The 21,521-nt window shown below is 42.7% G+C and overlaps 1 protein-coding gene across 1 annotated transcript; it reads right to left on the bottom strand.

The window, feature by feature from the left end:
* Positions 1-560: 560 nt before the first annotated feature.
* Positions 561-14,408, bottom strand: LOC148164832 (serine protease 52-like). The gene is made up of 5 exons (XM_088019424.1): positions 14,327-14,408; positions 7,374-7,569; positions 6,320-6,561; positions 4,819-4,961; positions 561-830 (listed from the first exon to the last, which is right to left on the bottom strand). Exons 1-5 carry the CDS (start codon positions 14,406-14,408, stop codon positions 561-563), a joined length of 933 nt encoding a protein of 310 aa, XP_087875550.1.
* Positions 14,409-21,521: the final 7,113 nt, after the last annotated feature.

The following is a 21,521-nucleotide window of genomic DNA, read 5'->3' on the forward strand; positions in this document are numbered from 1 at the left end:
TCCTAATCCTGAATCATAGCATTGTTCCACATGATCTCTGAGAGCCCAAAACAGTATTTAATGGGGCTCTCGACCCGGTGATAGCTATGGAAGCAGAAGAAGGTGAAGAAAAGTATCTTTCTGAAGACAAAATCTGTAGGTCTCAGGGATTAGCTACAAATGAGGGGAGAGAGAAAAGTTGGAATGTTATTTCAAGACTCCTCCCCCCCACAATGGGGAACTGTCTACTCCTTTGGAAAATGAAAGAATTTGTGGAAGGATATCTGTTTATAGGAGGGAAAAGAATAGGATTTCTGTTTCAGAGATCCTTGGCATGCCCCTCCGCAAGCAGAGGTACTCCATCCCCACCTCTGGAGAGGCCTCAAGCTGAAATTGGTAGCCTGCCTCCAAGTTCCAAGGGAACAATTGGCTGTGTAGTAGGTCGCAGGTGTATCATAAGCACTCCTATGGGTATATGACTATTTCAGGCACAACTAAAACTATGAGAATCCCTTGCACCCCACCTTTAACCTTACTCCAAAAACCGAGGATGCTTGGTTTTGAGGCGCTACAGTTTTTAATCACAGAGGTAATAGAAGTATCACAAAATACAGTAACAAGATGGCCCAGGGTGATTGAAGCAAACTGTACCCAGAGTCTGGCTCATGCATGTAGGGCCTTCCTGACAGCGTGGTCTCCATGTTAATCCATAACAGATAATTAGACACCTTCGTATACACTCCAGGCTTTTTCTTCCGGCCACAGCCCTCTCCCCAGCTGACAATGCCCACCTGGTACCATATGCTTTGGTTGTCTTTTTTCTGGCAAACCAGAGGCCCCCCACTGTCACCCTAGGAGAGAAAAGTTGTTTGGGAGTGGAAGGGACAATAGCAAATTCCTTCTATAGCCTATTGAGGTGTGGGCAACTGGCACAAGGCAAAAAGCATTTATAGTGTCTTTTGATGAGAGGACAGTTGATTAGGTTCTCCAACTACATGACTATACTCCCAGCCCCATGACTGTCAGACAAAGTGGCAAACCATTCGGTCAAAAGCAATGGCAGTGAATGACAGTTTGATTAAAAAAATGAACATCCATCAAAATCATTATCATCTAGTTGCATGGGTTCATTTTGATGTACCAAGAAGTGGTTTTGTAATCCATTTTGCCTCTAAGCACTTTTCATTGTTTTTCAGAATTCTTACAATTTTCTCACTGCCTCTTTAAATCTATTTTCAGCCAACCAATTTAGTCTTTCTATATTGTTCATAATAGCAAAAAGTAAAAAACAAAAACAAAAATCCACTATGCCTCATAATAGGTAATCGGTTGAATACAGTAAGTGCACAAACTGATATATACAAGATGCAAAAGGTACAAAAAGTGAGTCAAAATGTTATGTTGTGGTTTAAAACATTAAATTTGAAACACTTTACAAATTTTAAAGCATCATGAAAAAGATGCTTTTTAAGCACAAATAAGGGGAATGGACATCATTGACAAGAAAATTGAGGAACACACAATCTTTCAATGCCCCCAAATTTGGGGGCTATTTCTTTATTTTACACTTTTATTATTTAAGTATAGTTGACATACAATGTTATATTAGTTTCAGGTGCACACATGGTGATTTGATGATTCTATGTATTATACAATGCCATAAGTGTTGTTCCTCTCTGTCACCATGCAATGTTATTACAACACTATTCGCTATATTCCATATGCTATACTTTTCATCTCTGTGACTTAATAATTCTATTAAAAATTATGTATCTTCATCAAAGAAAATTAGAAATCTCAGATATGGAAAAAGAACATGCAGAATACCCATAATTATATAAATAAGTAAATTTATATATAAACACACATATGATTGTATATGAAAAGAATATTTCAGGAAAGATAAGGTAACATGATAAAAATGGTTTCTCTGGGGAGTGAAAAGGACGACAAGTGTGAGAGGTAAACTTCCTTTTCACTGTATATCCATCTATAACATTTGAATTTTCCCTACCACGTACTCAAATAAATAAACGAAATAAACAACATTTATAATTCTAGCCATGCAGAGGCAACCCCTTAGTCAAATAAAATTGTCCACAGCCTTGAGTATGCAAATATGAATACATCATTGTTATTTTACAGAAATAGGATCAGGTGGTACATATTTTTTCACAGCTTACCAAAGATTTATTTTTGAAAATATTAAGTGACACACAAAAAAGTTGAAAAGAAGCACCATTCAATAATATGCCAAAAACCCAAATCTAAAACAAATAAAACAAAGCAAACAGGATATGGGTTTATTTGATTTTTTTCTAAACCAGATTGTTATCATAAACAAATCGTTGTGCCCATCAACTAACTTTGAACCAAACTGTTCTTTACCAGATTCCTTGAGGTCATTGGAAAGTCCCCTGACCTTTCTTTAAAATGAAGAATTAGATACCAGCCCTTTATCTGTAGTGTCATTTGCAAATATCTTCTCCCATTCTGTATCCAAGATCTATAAAGAACATCTCAAACTCAACACCCGAAAAACAAATAATCAAGTCAAAAAATGGGCAGAAGACATGAACAGACACTTCTCCAAAGAAGACATACAAATGACTAATAGACATATGAAAAAATGTTCATCATCATTAGCCATCAGGGAAATTCAAATCAAAACCACATTGAGATACCACCTTACACCAGTTAGAATGGCAAAAGTGGACAAGGCAAGAAACAACAAATGTTGGAGAGGTTGTGGAGAAAGGGAAACCCCTCTTATACTGTTGATGCGAATGCAAGTTGGTAAAGCCACTTTGGAAAGCAGTGTGGAGGTGCCTCAAAAAATTAAAAATAGAGCTACCCTATGACCCAGGAATTGCACTCCTGGGTATTTACCCCAAAGACACAGATGTAGTGAAAAGAAGGGCCATATGCACCCCAATGTTCGTAGCAGCAATGTCCGAAATAGCCAAACTGTGGAAAGAGCCGAGATGCCCTTCAACAGATGAATGGATAAAGAAGATGTGGTCCATATATACAATGGAATATTACTCAGCCATCAGAAAGGATGAATACCCAACTTTTACATCAACATGGATGGGACTGGAGGAGACGATGCTAAGTGAAATCAGTCAAGCACAGAAAGACAATTATCACATGGTTTCACTTACTTGTGGCACATAAGGAATAGCATGGAGGACATTAGGGGAAGGAAGGGAAAAATGAAGGGAGGGTAATCGTAGGGAGAGATGAACCATGAGAGACTATGGACTCTGAGAAACAAACTGAGGGTTCTAGAGGGGAGGGCGGTGGGGGGATGGGTTAGCCTGGTGATGGGTAATAAGGAGGACACGTACTGCATGGAGCACTGGGTGTTATACAAAAACAATGGATCGTGGATCACTACATCAAAAACTAATGATGTATTGTATGGTGACTAACATAACATAATAAAATAAAATTAAAAAATAAAATAAAATGAAGAATTACAATTTCTTCTGTGGGGTGAGGGGATCTATGTGAAGGATGTCAGGCAGAACAGCAGTACAGTTAAGATCTTCTATTTCTGAAGCCCCAGATCTTGGTTCATACTCCAGGGGGAGAATTTATCTGGGAGAATGTGAAATTTTTCTTCAGCATTTAGTGTTTGGCTTTGATGCTGGTGATAATAACTACCTTTCCTGCAATACTGTGTGGATGGAAGGAAACGACAGCTGTGAAGCCCTGTACTGCCCTGCTATCTGGCAAGTCTGTACTCAATAGTAGTTCCTGGCATTTCTGTGGCTGTTGCACTAGCCAAGTCTGGGCATGACCAGGCTGGGCTGATGGATTTGGAGCCCCTGTTTCTACCGGAACCCAAAAGATGGCTCCAATCTCAGAAGACATTAGAATTCTGGGTCTGTAGTTTAACTTGCCAGCATGTCCTCTGTCGGCTTCCCTGATCCTCAGTTTCCTCATCTGAAATAAGCCTGCTTCCTAGGGCTAGTTTGCAACCCTTTTGTGTATTTGTGGAAGTGGTTTGTACTTTATTAAGCACTGAACAGGTATAAAAGATGGTGATGGAGAAAATTATATTTATAGAATTTACTATGACCATCCTCTGCTCTGTGCTGTTTTATGCATTGACTCACTTAATTTTCACAATAGTCCTAGAAGGTAGGAACTCTTAATATTCCCATTTTACAGATGGGGAAATTTGAAAAAGCACAAGCATAGAGGGAATTCACAGTCCATAAGTAGAGGAGCTAAGAGGGAAGCTAAAGGAAACTGCACCCCTAACCATTATCCCACACAGTCTCCCTTTGGTTACAGAGCATCTGTACTGGGCTGAATAGCATCCCTCTCAAATTCAAGTCTACCTGGAACCTCAGAATGTGAGCTTAGTTGGAAATAGGACTTTTGCAAATGTATTTAGTTAAGTTAAATGAAGTCCTACTGGATTAGGGTGGGTCCTAATCCAACAACTGAAATCCTTATAAGAAGAGAAAATAGGAGACACACATACAGGGGAGAAGTCCATGTGAAGATGTGGGCAGAAAGTGGAGTGATTCATCTACAAGCTAAGTAATGCCACCGATTGCTGGAAACTACCAGAAGCAGGAAAAGTCCAGGAGGTATCCTCCCCTAGAACCTCCAAAGAGAGCATGGCCCTACCAATGCCTTGATTCAGACTCCAGAACTATAAGAGAATACATTTCTGTTGTTTGAATCCACCCTGTTTGTGATAATTTGTTACAGTAGCTTTAGGAAACTTATCCAGAGGGGGAAGAGGGGAGCAATTATCCTGGAAATATTGACCAGCCCTCTGTGGCAGTCCCTCTCTAAGCAAGGGACAAGCTCCATTACCTGGCAGGAGTCCTTCCCTTCTTGAGTGTTCCCAGCACACAACATGTTCTTGGTGAGCACAGGCATAACAGAGGAGCACATTTCCCGTTTGACCAAGTTGATGTTGACTTTGTTCAGCTGTTGACTTGTACTTTGCATAGGAACTGACCCAAAGAAGAAGCAGATAGGGAGAGGACCCCCTGAGCTCAAAGTGATCCCTTTGGGTTGAGGTGAAGCACCCACTCCCCATCATGTCTTTTTGCCTCAATGACAAAGGAACTACCATATGGCTCAGAGAACTACCCAAACTTGGACTTAGTGAGGACAGGATGGAGAGGTGTTCAGGAGACTCTCAAGCCCATCCTCTTTGAATCCAGAGCTCCCCACAACTGGGTCTCTATTGGATCTCAGCCTAAGTGTAGCCTTCTCACTCTGCAGAAGGTGTCAACTCTACGGTCCCAAAAAGGTATTTCATTTAAATCCATAAGAAAGTAAAGAAAACCCATGATGACAAGTTCTGCAAGTTCTGTCCTGGGGCCCATGGCTCATAAAGATGGATTTGAATCATGTCAGAGCCTTTGAGTAATTCAATGTCTATCTAAGAGGTGAACCTAACACCTAGAATGTTTATTCTCCGCAGATGAGGATATTTCCCTTTGTGTGTATTGCTGAATTCTCAGAGCCCAGAACACTGCCTGGAAGGGGATCAATAAATATGTGCTGACTGACACAAGAGGAACTCTAAATTAAGAAGGTGGCCTTTTTTGGAGTTCACGAAAAGCCTTCAAGGGTAATTCCCCATGAGGAATTCTAAAACAGCTCTGAGCTTTGGGACCAGGTAGGAATCAATGTATTGTCATTTGTGTGCCTACTTAGAAGAATGGCACTGACTGGAATTTTTTTTTCTGTTCTTTAGATTTTGGAGTAAGACACATTTACCGAGAAAAATGACAAAATTTCACCATTTTATGAGTTGGTCGGGCAAAGTGGTGGGTGCAGGTTACAGGTTGACTCTATAAGGACAAATTTATATTCAGTTTATCCCTTTCTCCTTGGCCTGGATCAGTGGTTTTCAAATATTTGGGCCACCAAGCCCTTTGTTATAGGGGAGAAGAACTGACCCCATCAATTGGAACAGAGCTGCTCTGCTGACATTAGTGTGGACTTCCTGGAGCCCAGTCCCTTTTGCCACCCCTTTGCCCATCAACATGTCCCTCAAAATTCCTCCAAGTCACCCTTGGACTCTGAACACTTCTTCCTGGGTTATCACTGAGGCCCTGTTAGGGTTTGTGTTCTATAATGTGGACATAAAATTTGCTACAGGAGCCCAAGAAGGCCAAGGAAGAATGACTCACATGTGGACTGAGATTAAGGTTCATCGTGGATCTTTAAATGAGAACTGGAAGTTTCCAAACCCACCAGGTAGACTTCCCAGAGCTAGCAGAGCCTCCAGAGTTTACTTTCTCATTGTAAACATCAACCAGGTTGCCATCCCCCACTGGGTTGGGCCATAGTAACTCACTGGTAATACCCCATCCAGTCACCCAGCAGTTTCGCCATCTGTCTATGTCAGTGACCTCTGAAAGGCAGATGGGTACTTTCTGGGCGTCCAACTTAAAAGGAGATTTGAGCAAGAGCAAAGCAATGTCATTATCCAAGAACCAGCTGTCAAAATAAGGGTGAGTAATTAGCTTGTCCACTTTCATCCTCTTTGAGTTCTTGGTGCCAATGCTTCTTTCACTATGTATAATCTCCAAGCCAGATCTTATGTAAAAACAAAAGGAGGAGAAAAAAAGGTAAGTGGCGGAAGGGTTAAAAATGTGGGCCTTAAGAGAAAATAATTCCACCAGTGTGAGACTGTGATCCTGAGAGCTGGAGGGATGGAGGCATCTGGGACCATGCACTTGGGCCCTGACTGGGCAGAAAAAGACAGACCGGAGTTCCAGTCTTGCCCTGTTGCCAACCAGCTTTTGCCTTGATGGCCTTGTGGGCAAATTCACTTGTAAATTTTATTAATAGATGTCTGAAAGTCATGCTATGCACATGTCACTGAGGGACTTGATATTGATTTGCAAGAAGAGGTGGACTAGCTACTAAGAAACACCTGGGAAGTTTCTCAAAAATACTGATGTATGGACTTGAGCTAAGATAGCACCTCAGGAACTTCTGTCATGCAACCAGGTCTGCTGCCCTGCCCTGGGGTCCCAATCCCTTCTAGGAGTCTGACTCTGAGTGTCAGCTTACTTTCACCCCAAGTAATAGCAAATACTTAGGGAAGTACTTTCCAAAGGTTTGGACCAGGACCACATGCACTTGGCAAGATGCTGAGAAGTCCAAAGGATACTTGTTCTGCCATTTGGGTCCCATGAAATAAGATGTAAAACATCCTAGGAGGAGAACAGCGTCTATACCACCTGCAAAGTCTGGTATTCAGTCACACAGGCATATAGTTAACCTCCTGGTATTTCATTTGGTGACTGACAAACCTGGGTGGAGTTTCCAGGAGAATAATAAGCATGTAAGGACAAATATTCTACCACATTGGTTAAAAAAAAAAATCTGTTTGGAATACTTACCTACTTCTGTTTATGAAGCAATGGGCTGCAGTTAAAATCCACCACATGCTGAGGATTGATCCTCCACAGAGATGTTTCCCGTAGTAAAGAATACTCACCTGCCATGGAAAATCTGTAAGGTCTGCAGGTTCCCCGCCTATGATTCCCAAAGTTTCTGATTTCTCAGGTTTGCTACTTTTTCTTTGGCCACATGTCACTAAAAGCAAAAAGAAGGAAGAGGGACAAGAGAACCAGAGCCCAACGGTCAAGGTTGGTTGGCTTGAAAGAAACTTAAATACAGTGCCCCCTTCTTCTTGCCTCCCCAGCACATAGATAGCAATGGCTTAGCCAGGTTAACACCAGGTGGGAGATCCATCAAACAAGAATGATGCTTCCTAGTGCCTATGAAAGGCATCAAAATTGTATATTGTGCTTTTGGGGGAACAATGACTCCTTCCTTCACCATAGCTTTGCTTTTTAGAAGGGTCTCTCTCTGAGGGCTTGTGGGAAGGAGACACAACCACAAACCCTGGAGCTGGATCTTGTTATTGCCTCTCAGTAAGGAAGCCCAAATGGGAGTATTCATTTATTTGAAATAGGACCATGGTATGGTGTCTTTACATGGACCATAAAATCCTTTTTAGCTCTGTACTCATATTTTCAACTTCTATACCTGGATGACACAAACATCAGAAATTCTACAGGCAAAGGGAAAGTGATCAGCCCCTCCCTTCCTAACTGATTGCTCGCTCTCCTGCATTTCCTATTGTGATTAGTGGCACCGTTTTTCACTTAATTTAATTCTAGGCATTCCAATTGCACCTTAAAAGGAATAAAACTTTTGGCATTTCCTATGTGATAGGATTGTTTTGAGATCTTTTGGTGTCTTTCAAATGTCATTTGAGTAATGAGAAAAATAAATATCATAAAATCTAAAATGTTGAGTGCTTACTACTTGCCAGGCACCATTTTGTTTTGCATAAAACAATTTAATTCTCACGTAAACTCCATGAGATAACTGAAATTATTATTGCCCCAGTTTAAAGGTGAGCCAAAAAGTAAGTTTAAAGCTTAGGACATCTGGCCAAGACCCAAAAGCTAATATACAACTGAGCTAAGATTTGAACCTAGGCAATCTGGTTCCAGAGTCTGTTTTCATTACCACTAGGCCTTCTAACTGTTAACCATGTTTATGCATGGGGAGAAAAGACAATGACATTCAAAAATTTCCACAGACAAGTATAATATGAAAGGTATGTCTATTCAAACCATCTCCATACCACACATCACGACCATCCCTGTTACCATCACCAGATATCACCATAGGCATACAACCCCGCCACCACACAACCCTACCACTACATATCCCCACCACATGTCCCCATATCACAGGTCACCACAGCACACAACCTCACAACCACACAACCTTGCCACCATACAACATAACATACAACCTCACCACCACATGTCCTTATCATGTCACCCCCATCACACCACTCATTATTACCACATTTTACCACAACCACTGCCAATCACCGGCACTGCTACTGCTTATCTCTGCCTTTGGGTGTCTCTCCTCCAATTTTCCTGGCCCTTCAGCTCCCCAGAAGTACCTTGCTCTTTCCTATCTCAGAACTTTTCCCCATGCCTCTGCCAGAAAGACAGGCTCCTCCCTCATCTGTCTTGCCCCTCTTTGCCTGTTTAGTTCTTGTGTATCCTTCACATTTTAGCTCAATTATAAAGTTCTTTTAGAAATCTTCCTTGCCTTTCAGGATTACATAACCTACCCTCAGTATAACTTTCTTTTCTGACACCTACCTTCCACTCAGAACACTAACAACAGAAATTATGTATTTGTGAAACTGCTGAAGTCTATTTCCTCCATTAAATTCTAATCTCTATGAAGGCAGAAGGCATGTTGCATGCTTTGCTAATTTTCATATTCCCATTATCTTAGAGACTAGTACATGGTGGAAACCCAATACATACTTATGAATAAATGAATGGATGGATGGATGGTTGGATGGTTGGACGGGGTGGGAAGTAAAGGTCTTAATATCAGTGGTAAAATCCTTGACCTACTAATGACCTGTACAGGTTATCAGGAATTGAGGGACCTTAGTTCATACCTACAGAGTCGGCTGTCCTTTGAGTTCCTAAATCAGAAAGCCTTGGGCAGGGGGACAGTAAGTGGCCCATAGAGGTGTCATTTCATTTGAAGATGCAAAGAGAGAATAAGGAGCTGGTGCCCAGGAATATTTGCTTCACCCACATTGCTCCTGTCAAAGGAGATGTTTTGGCATTCCCAGTGGAACACCACACACAGCAAGGACCCTGCACCCCAATCTCCGATGGAAATGTTGAGTTTTCAGGGCCAACAAGGAAATCTTAGAATTAATATACAATAAAGCAAGTTGGATCTCTGGGAAATTTTCTAAATACTTAAATAAAATAATAATTTATGAAAGTTTAAACAAAATTACTGATGATTGGGAGTCAGATTAGATTCATAGTTAAAAATTCCTAATATATCAGTCTTTTACGACATAGTAACTACTACTTTTTGAGCACCTACTATGAGTCAGCTTCTGCATTGTGCATGTGAGATATTTAATATTCCCAGCAAACCTCTAAGATATGTTTTATTATTATTCCCATTTTATAGATGAAGAAATAATCTCTGAGACGTCATGTGATTGCCCATGATTATTTAGCTTGTATGAGACAGACAGGGATTTTTCAGTCAGGTGTGTCTGGTTCTGAAGTCTAATTATCTATTCTTTTTGCCCATAGCTTTCATGGTATGTCTATATTTCAACAAAGCCTCTGCTCAATTCTTTGAGAATCTTATTTGGCTAAAATGATGGTATGTGATTTGATGATTGCTCTCTAAGGTTAACATCAAACAGATTGAGACATTATATCCAAAGCATTGATCTTCAAATCTGTGTGTACCTGCAATTCTGGAGTGAGGTAGAGAAAAGATTTCACCTGGAGAACTAAGTCTGATTGGGGGGCAGTGGCTATCAGCAGTCCTCTATGTAAAACAGGTCCAAAGGTGCATCTAAGCTCAACAGAAAAAGGGACTATGATCTATCAGTAGTTTTTGCTGAAGGTCTGGGGGTGTTGGATTGGCAGTAGGATACCAAACCAGGCTAGTGCTAATAGATACCTTTAAAATTTAAATGGGTAAAAAGTCATCTTAAACTTGGGGAAAAGGTACACAATAATGCATGACATGAAACTGAGCAAGAACTACTATTACAGATTACAGAATTGAGATAGAAAATTATCTGGCCAGATCTGAATCCTGGGCATGAACCATCAATATCAAACTCAATAACAAATAGACTTGCAACTCCAGGTAGAAAAATAATAGATCCAAAACTCTAGATTGTGAAGGGAGGTTGGAAGTTTTCATATGAAAATATCAACCATAAAATGCTGACAACATGACATCACTGGTAAGCTCTCTGCCTCATAGACGGCAGCATTTGAATGGTTGTCAGTCTAGAGCCACACGGGTAAGAATGACATTAAAAAATGGAGTCTATTCAGAGATGAGTGGCCAACATAAGAAACCTTTTAAGAAACACGAAAGGAAAGAAGACTCAGGCCTTCAGACTCTTGCAGGATTTTCTTAAAGATGAGACATCAGGGTTGTTCAGGTCCACCATCAGCGGGTAGAAACTGCAGGGTGGTATGAAAAATCTTACAGAAGTATAAAAATTCTGCCATATAGTTATATTCTACTTTGTTGGCATTTGCACAGAATTGAGGCTGACCTAGACAATCTGAGACCCATGCACGTGAAGTTTAAGAGAGTCCCTGGGAACCCAATTGTATATTATTTGTATTAAATATTTGTATATTCTTTGTGGAATTCTCTCTAGTGGAACAGGCTACCTGTAGAGTCTTTAGTTTTCTCAAGGAGTGCACTTGTGATGAGCACCAGGTGTTGTATGGAAGTGCTGAATCACTTATATTGTACACCTGAAGTTAATATTATATTGTATATTAACTGGAATTTAAATAAAAACTTTAAAAAATTAGAGGATTTAATTAAATTTTCTCTAAGGTTCTTTTCCGTTCTAAAACACTGTACTTTTACAGTTCAAAATGGTGAGGGGGAAATATTTTTACTTGAATTACATTAATGTAAAATGTCATCTTTATTCAAATTCTTATATATAAAATATATATTTTAGCTTCCTTATTCTTAATTTTTCCTTAAGAGGTATATGATTTCAATTCCAACATTTTAAATGCTTTTTTGGTATTGATGTCAGGCTGCCAATCATCACGCATACTGAAATGTCCATGTATTTACATGAAAAGTCTCATACAAGTACGGTAATTTTTTCATATTTTCATATGCTAATGGCTCAACTTTATTGAAAATTACATAGAATTGGGATTGACTTGAAAAATAGAAGACCTGTGGTTGTGAATTTTAAGAGAGTCCCTGGGAGCTCAAAGGGCTCTATTTTCTGTAGATAGAGAACGAAATGAATTTTTGGGTCCATCAGCACCACAGAGCAAAATTCCACGGGGTGGGGGGGTGGGCAGAGATATCCCTTTGCAAGTCCCACCTGAATGAAATAACTTCAGACTCTAGATTTTTCCCAAGTGACTGATTGATCCAGACCCAGGGATGTGACCAAGCAGATTAAGATAGGAAGGTCTCATTTCAGCTTTTTAGTCCAAAGTGGTTTCTCTTTGCCCATACTATCCAGGTGTCTCAGAAAAATATTCTTTCTCCCTAAAGATTCTACTAATATGGTGGTGACTATGGGAGAAAGAGAAGAATGACTGCAGAGACAGAACTCAAGTGTGCAGAAGGCACTGTGGTCTTAGCATGAAAATTTCCTGGCTCTGTCCTGTGTGGCAGGGCACCTGGTAAAGAGGGAAGAAGGTGGGGTTTGGGGTCAGAAGTTCTGAGTTGGCTGCATTGTTTGCTGGTTGTGTGACTTGGAGCCAGTGATTTAACATCTCTAAGCTTCAGTGTCCCCATCTTTAACGCAAATATAAGTATTAACACATGCTGTGTTAATGAACATTTCATGTAACATTGATTTAGGGGGATGGCATTTGGCTTCACTTTAGTCTGGAACAAGGAGAAAGGCGTCTGGGTTTTGCCCAAGACCCTTGGTGAAATCTGGGGTCATTTCTGGGCAAAATTTTAGTGGGAGAATGTACTTCCTAGTTGTCTTTCTACATCAATGGCCATACTTATGCTCTTCTGCTGAATCCTTCTGCCCTTCTAAAACCCAAGTCTCAGTCCTCAGACCGCTTCTCTCTTTTTGCATTTTAGCTAGGGTATCTCCTTCCAGCCATAACTTCGAATATCATCTTTATACAGAAGATCTCACATTTGACCTCTCAGACCTCTCCACTCAGCCCTCAACTCTTAACCAACTGCCCTACTCAATATCTCACAAGAATGTCTAAGAGGCACCTCAAATTTAATGTGGCCCAATGGAACTATCAACTTACCTGACCCCAGTCCAAATCTTCCTTCCTATAAGTTGTCCACAGTTCAGTAAATGGTACCTATATGTATCTGTTGGCTTAGGCGAGAATATCATCTGGGAGTTATCCTTGACTGCTCCTCTTCTCTGTCTGCTGGTGTCCAATGCATCAGCCAGTATAGTCAGCATTACCAAAAGATATCCAGAAACCAACCCCTTCCCTCCATGCCTCCTGCTCTAAACCCATCCAGGCCATGATCCCTTCATGCTCACTCACTCTTGTCCCTGCACACTATCCTCTGCAGCAGCCAGTTTCTCTTCCTCAAGTACCTCTCATTTCTCACTCTCCTGTTTAGACTCTCTGATGGCTTCCCATTGTAACCAGAATAAAATCCAAAATCCTTACTGTGCCTTTATGAGGTTCAGCATGATCTGGGCCCCACTGGCCCCTCTGAGCCCATCTCTCTTCAGTGTCCCCTTCCCATTCATTCTGTTCCAGCAATACCAGTCTGTGTGCCTCCAAAACATACTGAGCTCACTCACTGCTCAGGGCCTTTGCACTTGCTGTCACATCTGCTTGGAAATATGTCTCCTTCTTATCAGATGGATCTCAAAGCCTGCCTGAGGTTTCCTGAAAGCCTTCCTGAGACCACCTACTAGTAGAGTCTCAACAACCACCTATAGGCCTTCCATCATATAAGCCTATTTTCGTGCTTTATATCAATTAATAGGAACTTAAATTAACTTATTTACTCATATTATATGTTTAATACATCCTTCCCCTCATTAGATAGTAAAACTGCATGAGATTAGGAAACGAATATGTCATTCTCTGTTATAAACTGACTCCTAAAACAACTCCTGGTCCATGGTAGATGTTTATAATATTTGTCAACCAACAACTGACTGAACATAACACACATTTCCAGAAAGTCTCAGGACCCAGGGAGAATCCATAGTAGCTATTAATACACTGCCTTTATTATAGTTATATCATGTTATATATCATGTTACTGTTTTCATTAGGCCAGTAAGGCTCCACGTGATCCTTCAGAATGTTTTCCAAGAGAAAGCAGCCTTACTCATGGCCTTAAAGCTGCAGGAATATGGCTAGTTGCATCTCCAGCTTGATGGCTGGTTACCCCTCTCAAAGGGTTTTCTTATATCAGCCATTCACTATGAAAAATTCTGGGACCTAACATAGGCATAAAATACACACACACACACACACACACACACACACACAAACACACACTCGGCATGTAACTTTAAAGTTGAAGGTGTTGTGGGAGAAATGATCTGAAAGTCTGGTCCAGGTGCCCCCTGCATGAGATTCACTTAAGGGGCTTATTAAAAGTGCAGTTCCCTGGATCCCACTCAGAACTGTGGAATCAGCATCCTAGAACTTGACCTTTTGAACAAGTTCCCCAGGTGATCCTCCTGCACCCCAAAGAGCAAGGGCCCCAGTCAGGCACAGACACAAGAAAACCACGAGACACCTACGTGCTAGGGAGCTGTGTGCCCAGAGCAGCAGCAGGGTGATGGGCAGCAGAAGTACCACTCTTCCATCTTTCCATCCTTTCATTGGCCCTGGTCTTTACTCAAGTCAATGGAAAGCCTTCAGGTGAGACTGTGCAGATTCAATTCAGAGGGACCAAGTCTGGTTTTGCTCTCTGTGTCTACTATCTGAAAGCCTGACAATCAAGGTCACAATGGGGCACTGGGTGAAACAGTCATGGTCCAGACAAGGCAACCAAGTGGCATCCTGCACCCAGGACCTGATGATTTCCATGAGCCAATCTTTTGGGATGTGGAACTGGGGGCCAGAGGCAAGAGAGTAAGAGGTCTCCACACCAGTTGGGATCCTGTAAGTCGAGGCATCTCAGATTCTCTAATGCATCAGGACAAAAGAGCTGAAGCCACTCCCCAGGAGAAAGGATCCGAAGCTTCTGGTCCAAACAGCTCAGGTGATACGGCAGAGTGAGGATAGCCTCGGACTCCTAAAGAAGAAAACTCACATCACCAAGGGGATCTTTGGGGAGCTACTGAACTTTGAGCCTCAGATTACTCATCTGTACAATGGAGATAACAATAATACATCATTATATTGTTGGGAGGATTAATGAGATAATGTGTGTATCCTAGAACAGGACCTGGCAAATACCAAGCCCATGATTTTAATTCTCTGCTAATATCATCTCTACTAATGTCTTCTCTCTACTAATTGCATCTCTACAGGCTCCGGCAAAGGAAGGTACATTGATCAGCACTGTCTAAAACACGACACACATGAAGTACAGCTCCATGCAGGGTGGCTTTCGTTGATGCAGTTCATCCATTTGTTCACTAGGTTAGCTGGCATTTTATGCAGCACTTTCTACATGCCAGGCTTGTGGGATGATGCAAAGATGAACAATATTTGTTCTCTGTCTCCTAGAAGCTCATATCCATCTGGGAGAGAAACGTGACCAAAGACATCAACAATACAGTGGAGTAAGCGTATCACTGTGAACTGTAGAGAGGTACCCGATCCAGTCTAGGAGGAGCATGTTTAGGTGGTAGGTGGCAGAAAGAGGCTATTGGAGAAGATTCTCTAGGGGAAATAAGCTCTGTCTGGGCTGAGTCAGTCTACAAAGAGAAAGGGTATTAGGGAAAGACAGAGAGGCTTTTGTTGTGGATTGAATGGTGTCCTTCCAAATTCATCTTTTGAAGTCCAAAACCCTAGTACTTCAGATTGTGACCTTATTTGGAAATAAGGATGTTGTAGATACAATTAGTTAAGATGAGGTCTTCCTGGAGCAGGGTTGGCCCCTAATTCAATATCACTGGTGTCCTTATAAGAAGGGAAAATTTGGATATACACACACACACAGAGGGAGAATGCCATGTGAAGATTAGAGTTAGGCTGCCACAAGCCAAGGAACTGCCCAAATCTACGAGAGAGACCTGGAAAAGATCCCTCCCTAGTGCTTTCAAGGGAGCATGACTTCTTGACACCTTGATTTTGGACTTCTGGCCTCCAGAACTCCAAACAATAAATTTCTGTTGTTCTAAACTACCCAGTTTGTGGTACTTTGTTATGGCAGTCCTAGGAAACTAATGATGGCATTCTAGATGGGCGGAAAACATGTGCAAAAATACCAAAGTGTACAGGAACTATAGGAACTTTATTTTTTTTAAAGATTTATCTCTTTATTTTTTATTTTTTTAAAGATGAAGTACTGTATGGTAACTAACATAAAAACAAATAAAAATAAAAAAATAAAATATTCTGGAAAAAAAGATTTTATTTATTTACTTGAGGTGGCAGGGGGAGAGGAGCAGGGGGAGAGGAGCAGAGGGAGAGGGAGAAGCAGTCTTCCCACTGAGCAAGGAGCCTGATGTGGGGCTTGATCCCAGGACCTTGGGATCATGACCTGAGCCAAAAGCAGATGCTTAACTGACTGAACCACCCAGGCACCCCAAGATTTATCTATTTATTTTATATATAGAGAGAGCATGAGCAGGAGGGGCAGAGGGAGAGGGAGAGAGAATCCCAAGCAGACTCCACGCTGAGTGCAGAGCCCAACGCAGGGCTTGATTTCAGGACCCTGATATCACCACGCTGAGATCACTGCCTGTGCAGAGACCAAAAGTCAGCTTACCAAACTGTGCCACCCAGGCGCCCCCTACAGGAACTTTTAAATTAAACCATATATAATTGCTGTTTTAGTAGCTCCAATATTGTCTTAATATTGGCAATTTCAAATGGTCCACTAAAATATTGAGCTGAAATAATGTACAAGTTTGAGCAGGAGACAGAGGTCAGTTTATTGAATAAAGCTCAAATCTGAACAGTTTTCCCTACTATGCAGCCACTGAATAATTCTCATGAGAAATCGCCATGCATGTGACAGGTATGTGGGGAGCAAGGGTTATTACTAAAGATTGGCAAGGAGCTGTAGATGTAAACATTCTCCAAAATTCTATACATAACGGATTTCCATTTCAGGGGAAATGACTATGGGCATTTTTCTTTCCCTGGCTGTCTTGAGGCTTTAAAATTTATCTTTAAAACTCTTGGAAATATCCTGTCAGAATAAGCAAAAGGCAGATGAAATATTAGGAAATTAGTTCATGTTATTGGGTATAGACTTTTCACACAACAAGCATTTACCATACTTCTCATAGCTGTAAGCAAAGTATCAGAATTCATCCACTTAGCTCATATTTTTCTATGCCAGGAGGGGGCCTGAAATGGGAGAGAAAGCTTCCTCACCACTGTTCTTTGGAAAACAGCATGAAGTTGAGTTTCATTGAAGCTATAAGTGTTTGTATCTTTTGGGGTACTGGAGAGCATGTTCATATGAGGTCGAACAGGGCAGAGATAAAGAATTCCCAGTGTCACCCACAATCCTGCTTAGCTTAACCACCTCGTTTCCATGGCTGGCCTCAGAGTCCAGAACAAGAAAACACAGCATATGCATTATTTTCACTCAGACCCCAAAGAATCCCCAAATCTCCCAGCACATCAGTAGATGAATTCACACCTTTATCAAAACACCACTGTATGAAGACATGTGTCCACACTAAAATCTCACAATGGTTATAGTGGCTTTATTCATAATCGCTAAAAACTGGTAACACCCTACATGTCCATCATCTGGTGAATGGATAAACAAACTGTGGCCCAGACAGCATCACCACTATTCAGCAGTAAAAAAGAAAAACTATAGATACATGCAGCAACATGAATCACAGATGCATTATGCTAAGTTGAAGAAGCCAGACACAAGCAACTGCACTCTGTATGATGCCATTTAGATGGCATTCTGGAAAAGACAAACAACAGGCACAGAGAACATGTCAGTTGTTGCTAGGGACCGGGATTTGGAGAAGGGGACGGGTTACCAAGGGACAAGGGGAACTTATTTTGGGAGGGTGGGGAGCTTCTATATCTAGATTGTGGTGGTGGTTACACAGCCATTTGTATTTGTCAGGATTCATAATACCGTACACCTTAAAAAGGTGAATTTACTAAATAAATATAAATTATACCTCATAAATCAAACTTAAAAAAAAATGCCTTAACACTTTGTGCTCTTCAGAAAGCCACTGATGTGAACCATTAAAGAAATGCCCAGTTTGTTGAAAGCCTTTTTGCTGTGACTTCAAGGGCCAACGTTGTGCAGGAAAATCATTCTTAAATACTGTCTTGGTCTGCTCAGGCTGCCATAACAAAATGCCACAGACTGGGTGGTTTACGCAACAGAAATTTATTTTCACAGTTCTGGAGGCTGGAAGTCTGAGATCAAGGTGCCAGATTTTTCAGTTCCTGGTGAGGGCCCTCCCTCTTCCAGGCTTTTGCATATGGCCAACTTTTCAACGTGTCCTCACATGGCCTTCCACAGGGAGTGTTCATGGAAGGAGGGATTCAGAGAGAGAGAGCAGGAGCACACACTCTGGCTTCTTATAAAAACACTAACCCTACAGCATCAAGGCCTCACCCTTTATGACCTCATTTAACCTTAATCACTTCTTTATTATTGTAATTACTAGCTTACTTACTTATTGGGCCCCATCACCAAATACAGCCACACTGGAGGCCAGGGCTCCCACATTTAAATTTTTGGACCATAGCACACAGCAGACAGGACACTCCGGTGCCCCCGAGGCCGCAGTACCCGTCGGGGTTCTTGCTCAGGTACTGCTGGTGGTACTCCTCCGCGTAGTAGAAGGTTTGGCCCTCCCGGATGTCGGTCGTGATCAGGCCATAGCCGTGCTCCGAAAGAACCTGCGGAGAGAAAGGCGCCGTGAGGACTGGATGCTGGGCAGATAGGGTCTGAAGGATCGGGGCGGGGGGTCCGGCCGTGAGGGAGGCAGACGCGGGGGGCTTGGGGTGTGCCAGTGGGTCCTTGTGGGCCCGAGCTCTGCCGCTTCCCAGCTGGGTTATTTTGGGCAAGCTTCTAGCGCCCCGTGCCTCAGGTGACTGGGGCCTGAAATCCAGTTTTCTGATTCGGTAATTTGCATTCTACCCATCACACCAGCGATGCCCCCGGAGCGGGCTGGGAGCCCTGCTTTGGGCCCTGGGGTCTGTGTGGAAGGGGCCCCAGGGCTTCCCGGGGAAAACAGCAGGGCCATGTGGCTGCCTGGCTGTCCTGGGAAGAATGGGCCTCCCTGAGGGCACTGGAGCAGGGCTGCGGGAGGAGGGGCTGGAGGGGCAGGGGCAGGATGGGACTGGCAGGGCTGCGGCCCCAGCCCAGTGCTGTCCCCTCTGCTGCCGGCTCCGAACGGGCCCCCTGCCCACTCCCAGGCTGGACCCAGGAACCCCCACGCGCTGGGGTTCTAGGGAGCTCGGGCGCTGCCTGGGGGCCTTGGACAGCACGGGGTCGTCTGGGTCTGTGCTCTGCCACTCCAGCCCCGGGAGCCTGGGGACTGAAGTCAGGGGAGGACGTGGCCTGAGGGCCTTTGTGGGCTCCTCACCGCCCTCTGTGACCTACTTTAAGGCCTGGTGTCATCTGCTGCCAGGGAAAGAAACAGACACGTAAACACAAGTGGGGGAGGAGAGCGGAGCTATTTGGGGCAGGAGACAGATTAAGAAATAGACATTGTTCCCCATGGATCTTAGCCCGTTTCCTTTTCCTTTTGGATTTCAGCTGTGCCCTAATTCTTCCTTGTTGCAGGCTGCTCGGGGCATTTGGGCACAAGGCTACAGAAACCCGACCCCGGGTTTGTGGATTCCATTTTGGACAGGGAAGCAAAGTGGTTTTCGGACTTGTTTTTCCATGCAGGAACTGCCTGTGTGCTGATAGCTCATTGGTCTCTTGGAGATGAAGTCCTCGCACCTGTCAAGAAGGGTGGGTGAAGTCTTTGCGTTCCACATCGTTCCACTGCTGGACCTGCCTCTGAGCTCCGAGTTTCCATCCAGCCCTCTGATAGCTCTACAACCGGGGGCTCAGCTGTGAAGGAAGATAACCCTGGGTGTATCAATCGGGGAGAGTCCGAGAAGGACTCGGACAGAATTCCACTCAGGAAGTTCAAATGGAGGTACCTTAGTGAAGGGATTGAGAAAGAGTTATGGGCATCGTAAAAGGACCCACATGTAGAAGGCATTTGAGAGACAGGTAACAGCAGGAAGTCACAGGGACAAGGAGAGAAAGTATACTTACTGGAATCCAGTGAGAATAGCAGGTGTGGAGCAGGGGCACCAAGCAGGCACTGAGTCAAGGAGGGTCTCTGCCATTGGCAGCACAATGTCTCAATGGGAAGGGACAGGGAGGAAATATCCGCAAACGTCCTCATGGCCTGCCTATACCTTCTGTCAGTGTCAGTATCTCCCACTGCTTGGGGGAGGCCAAGTGACATTCAGTATCCCAGGTGACTTGGCCCCTAGGAGCCAGCCTACCTGGACCCACGGAAGGACAGCCAATAGATCTGTAGTAGGGAAATGGGGGACAAATGGAAAATAGCTATACAGAATCATCTAGTGCTTTATCCCAGAGAACAGAATCGAAAGCTATGAGGCATTCATATTTTAGGACTGATACAGATACCAAGCTTTTTCATGTACATCAGGGCTTTGCCAGTGTTATCTCATCCTCCATAGCAATTGTCTGAGGGAATGACTCTTCTTGTTTTCCACATTCAGTAGACCAATTTGCCAAATATTGTATGTTGATATTTGGCACCATCTCTGCCTTTCTAAACTCCCCTAAAAATTATAGAGGCTGAAAGCTTGGGGCTACATTTCTGAGAATCCCAGCAGCCTCCAAATTTGGATCCTTAGCCAAGTTTCAGGAGGGAGAGAACAGGAAGAAACCATCATTTTCCCATAGCAGCTGTGTGCAGGCATGCAGATTTTAGCATATGACAGTTGTGAGGTTCTTGCCATTACCTTTGAATATCCTTTTGCAAATGGCCACTGTAATGCTGAAGAGAATAGTAAGATCATTAGCAGTGGGTTCCCATGATTTTTGAAGTTTGCTAAGCTCCAGAAAGCAAGAAACTGTTTTTCCTGACTTTTGCACTCAAGCCCTTTTAATAGTTCTGTAAGCATCTGTTTCTATGTCCTAAATCCCTTTCTGCTTGAGATACGTAGTGTTTTCTGTTATCCTTTTGGAATATTAACAGCTGCCGCATTTGGTACTAAAAGTAGTTCCAGGAAGTTCAACCGCAAAGATGGGAATCTATTTGTTGTCAGACCTGGTTTGATTTGAAGACAATAATGACCTTGTTCACTAGCAGAAAATGGGATTCTGGGAGTCCATGGTACGCAATGTCAAAACAGCTTCTCAAGTTATTACTTGTCATTCCTGGAATCAGTTACCTATTAAGAGAGACCAGGTGGCTTTTGCAATAGAATACTGTGGTGAAAGAGACAAGTACTAGGGCTATGGCAATGGGCGGCTTACAGAAAACAAACAAACCCAACAATCTTGGGGCTTTTCAACCCAAAGGTATTATCCAGGGGGCAGAGAAGCTTCCACAATTGCACTAAAAGAATCTCATATCTATTGTATCAAAAATCCAACCCAGAGTAGGTCCTGTAGGTGGCAGAATTACAACATAACTTGAATTCACAGCTTCTTCAGATGCTCACATAAAAGTGATTAATTGGGAAAGAAGGCGACCAAGAAATTTGCAATGGCATATTTGGATGGACTAAGATAAATCAGTGTACTTTAAAACCCCAAGTCCCACTGAGCTTGCCTTCCTGTCA

The sequence above is a fragment of the Eumetopias jubatus genome, unplaced genomic scaffold, assembly GCF_037043125.1.
Source record: "Eumetopias jubatus isolate StellerSeaLion01/CBP00866 unplaced genomic scaffold, mEumJub1_p1.0 scaffold_2, whole genome shotgun sequence".
Classification (NCBI taxonomy): Eukaryota; Metazoa; Chordata; class Mammalia; order Carnivora; family Otariidae; genus Eumetopias; species Eumetopias jubatus.

Bases quoted from the DNA above. Each gene is read 5' to 3' on its own strand.
- LOC148164832 (XM_088019424.1), bottom strand. From the start codon at position 14,408: ATGAAAGGATGGAAAGATGGAAGAGTGGTACTTCTGCTGCCCATCACC. The intron at 6,562-7,373 runs GTAAGTATTCCA...TTTTTACATAAG, and splicing joins TGCTTCATAAACAGAAGTAG to ATCTGGCTTGGAGATTATAC. The intron at 4,962-6,319 runs GTGAGTTACTAT...TCTTTGGGTCAG, and splicing joins GACTGGATGGGGTATTACCA to TTCCTATGCAAAGTACAAGT.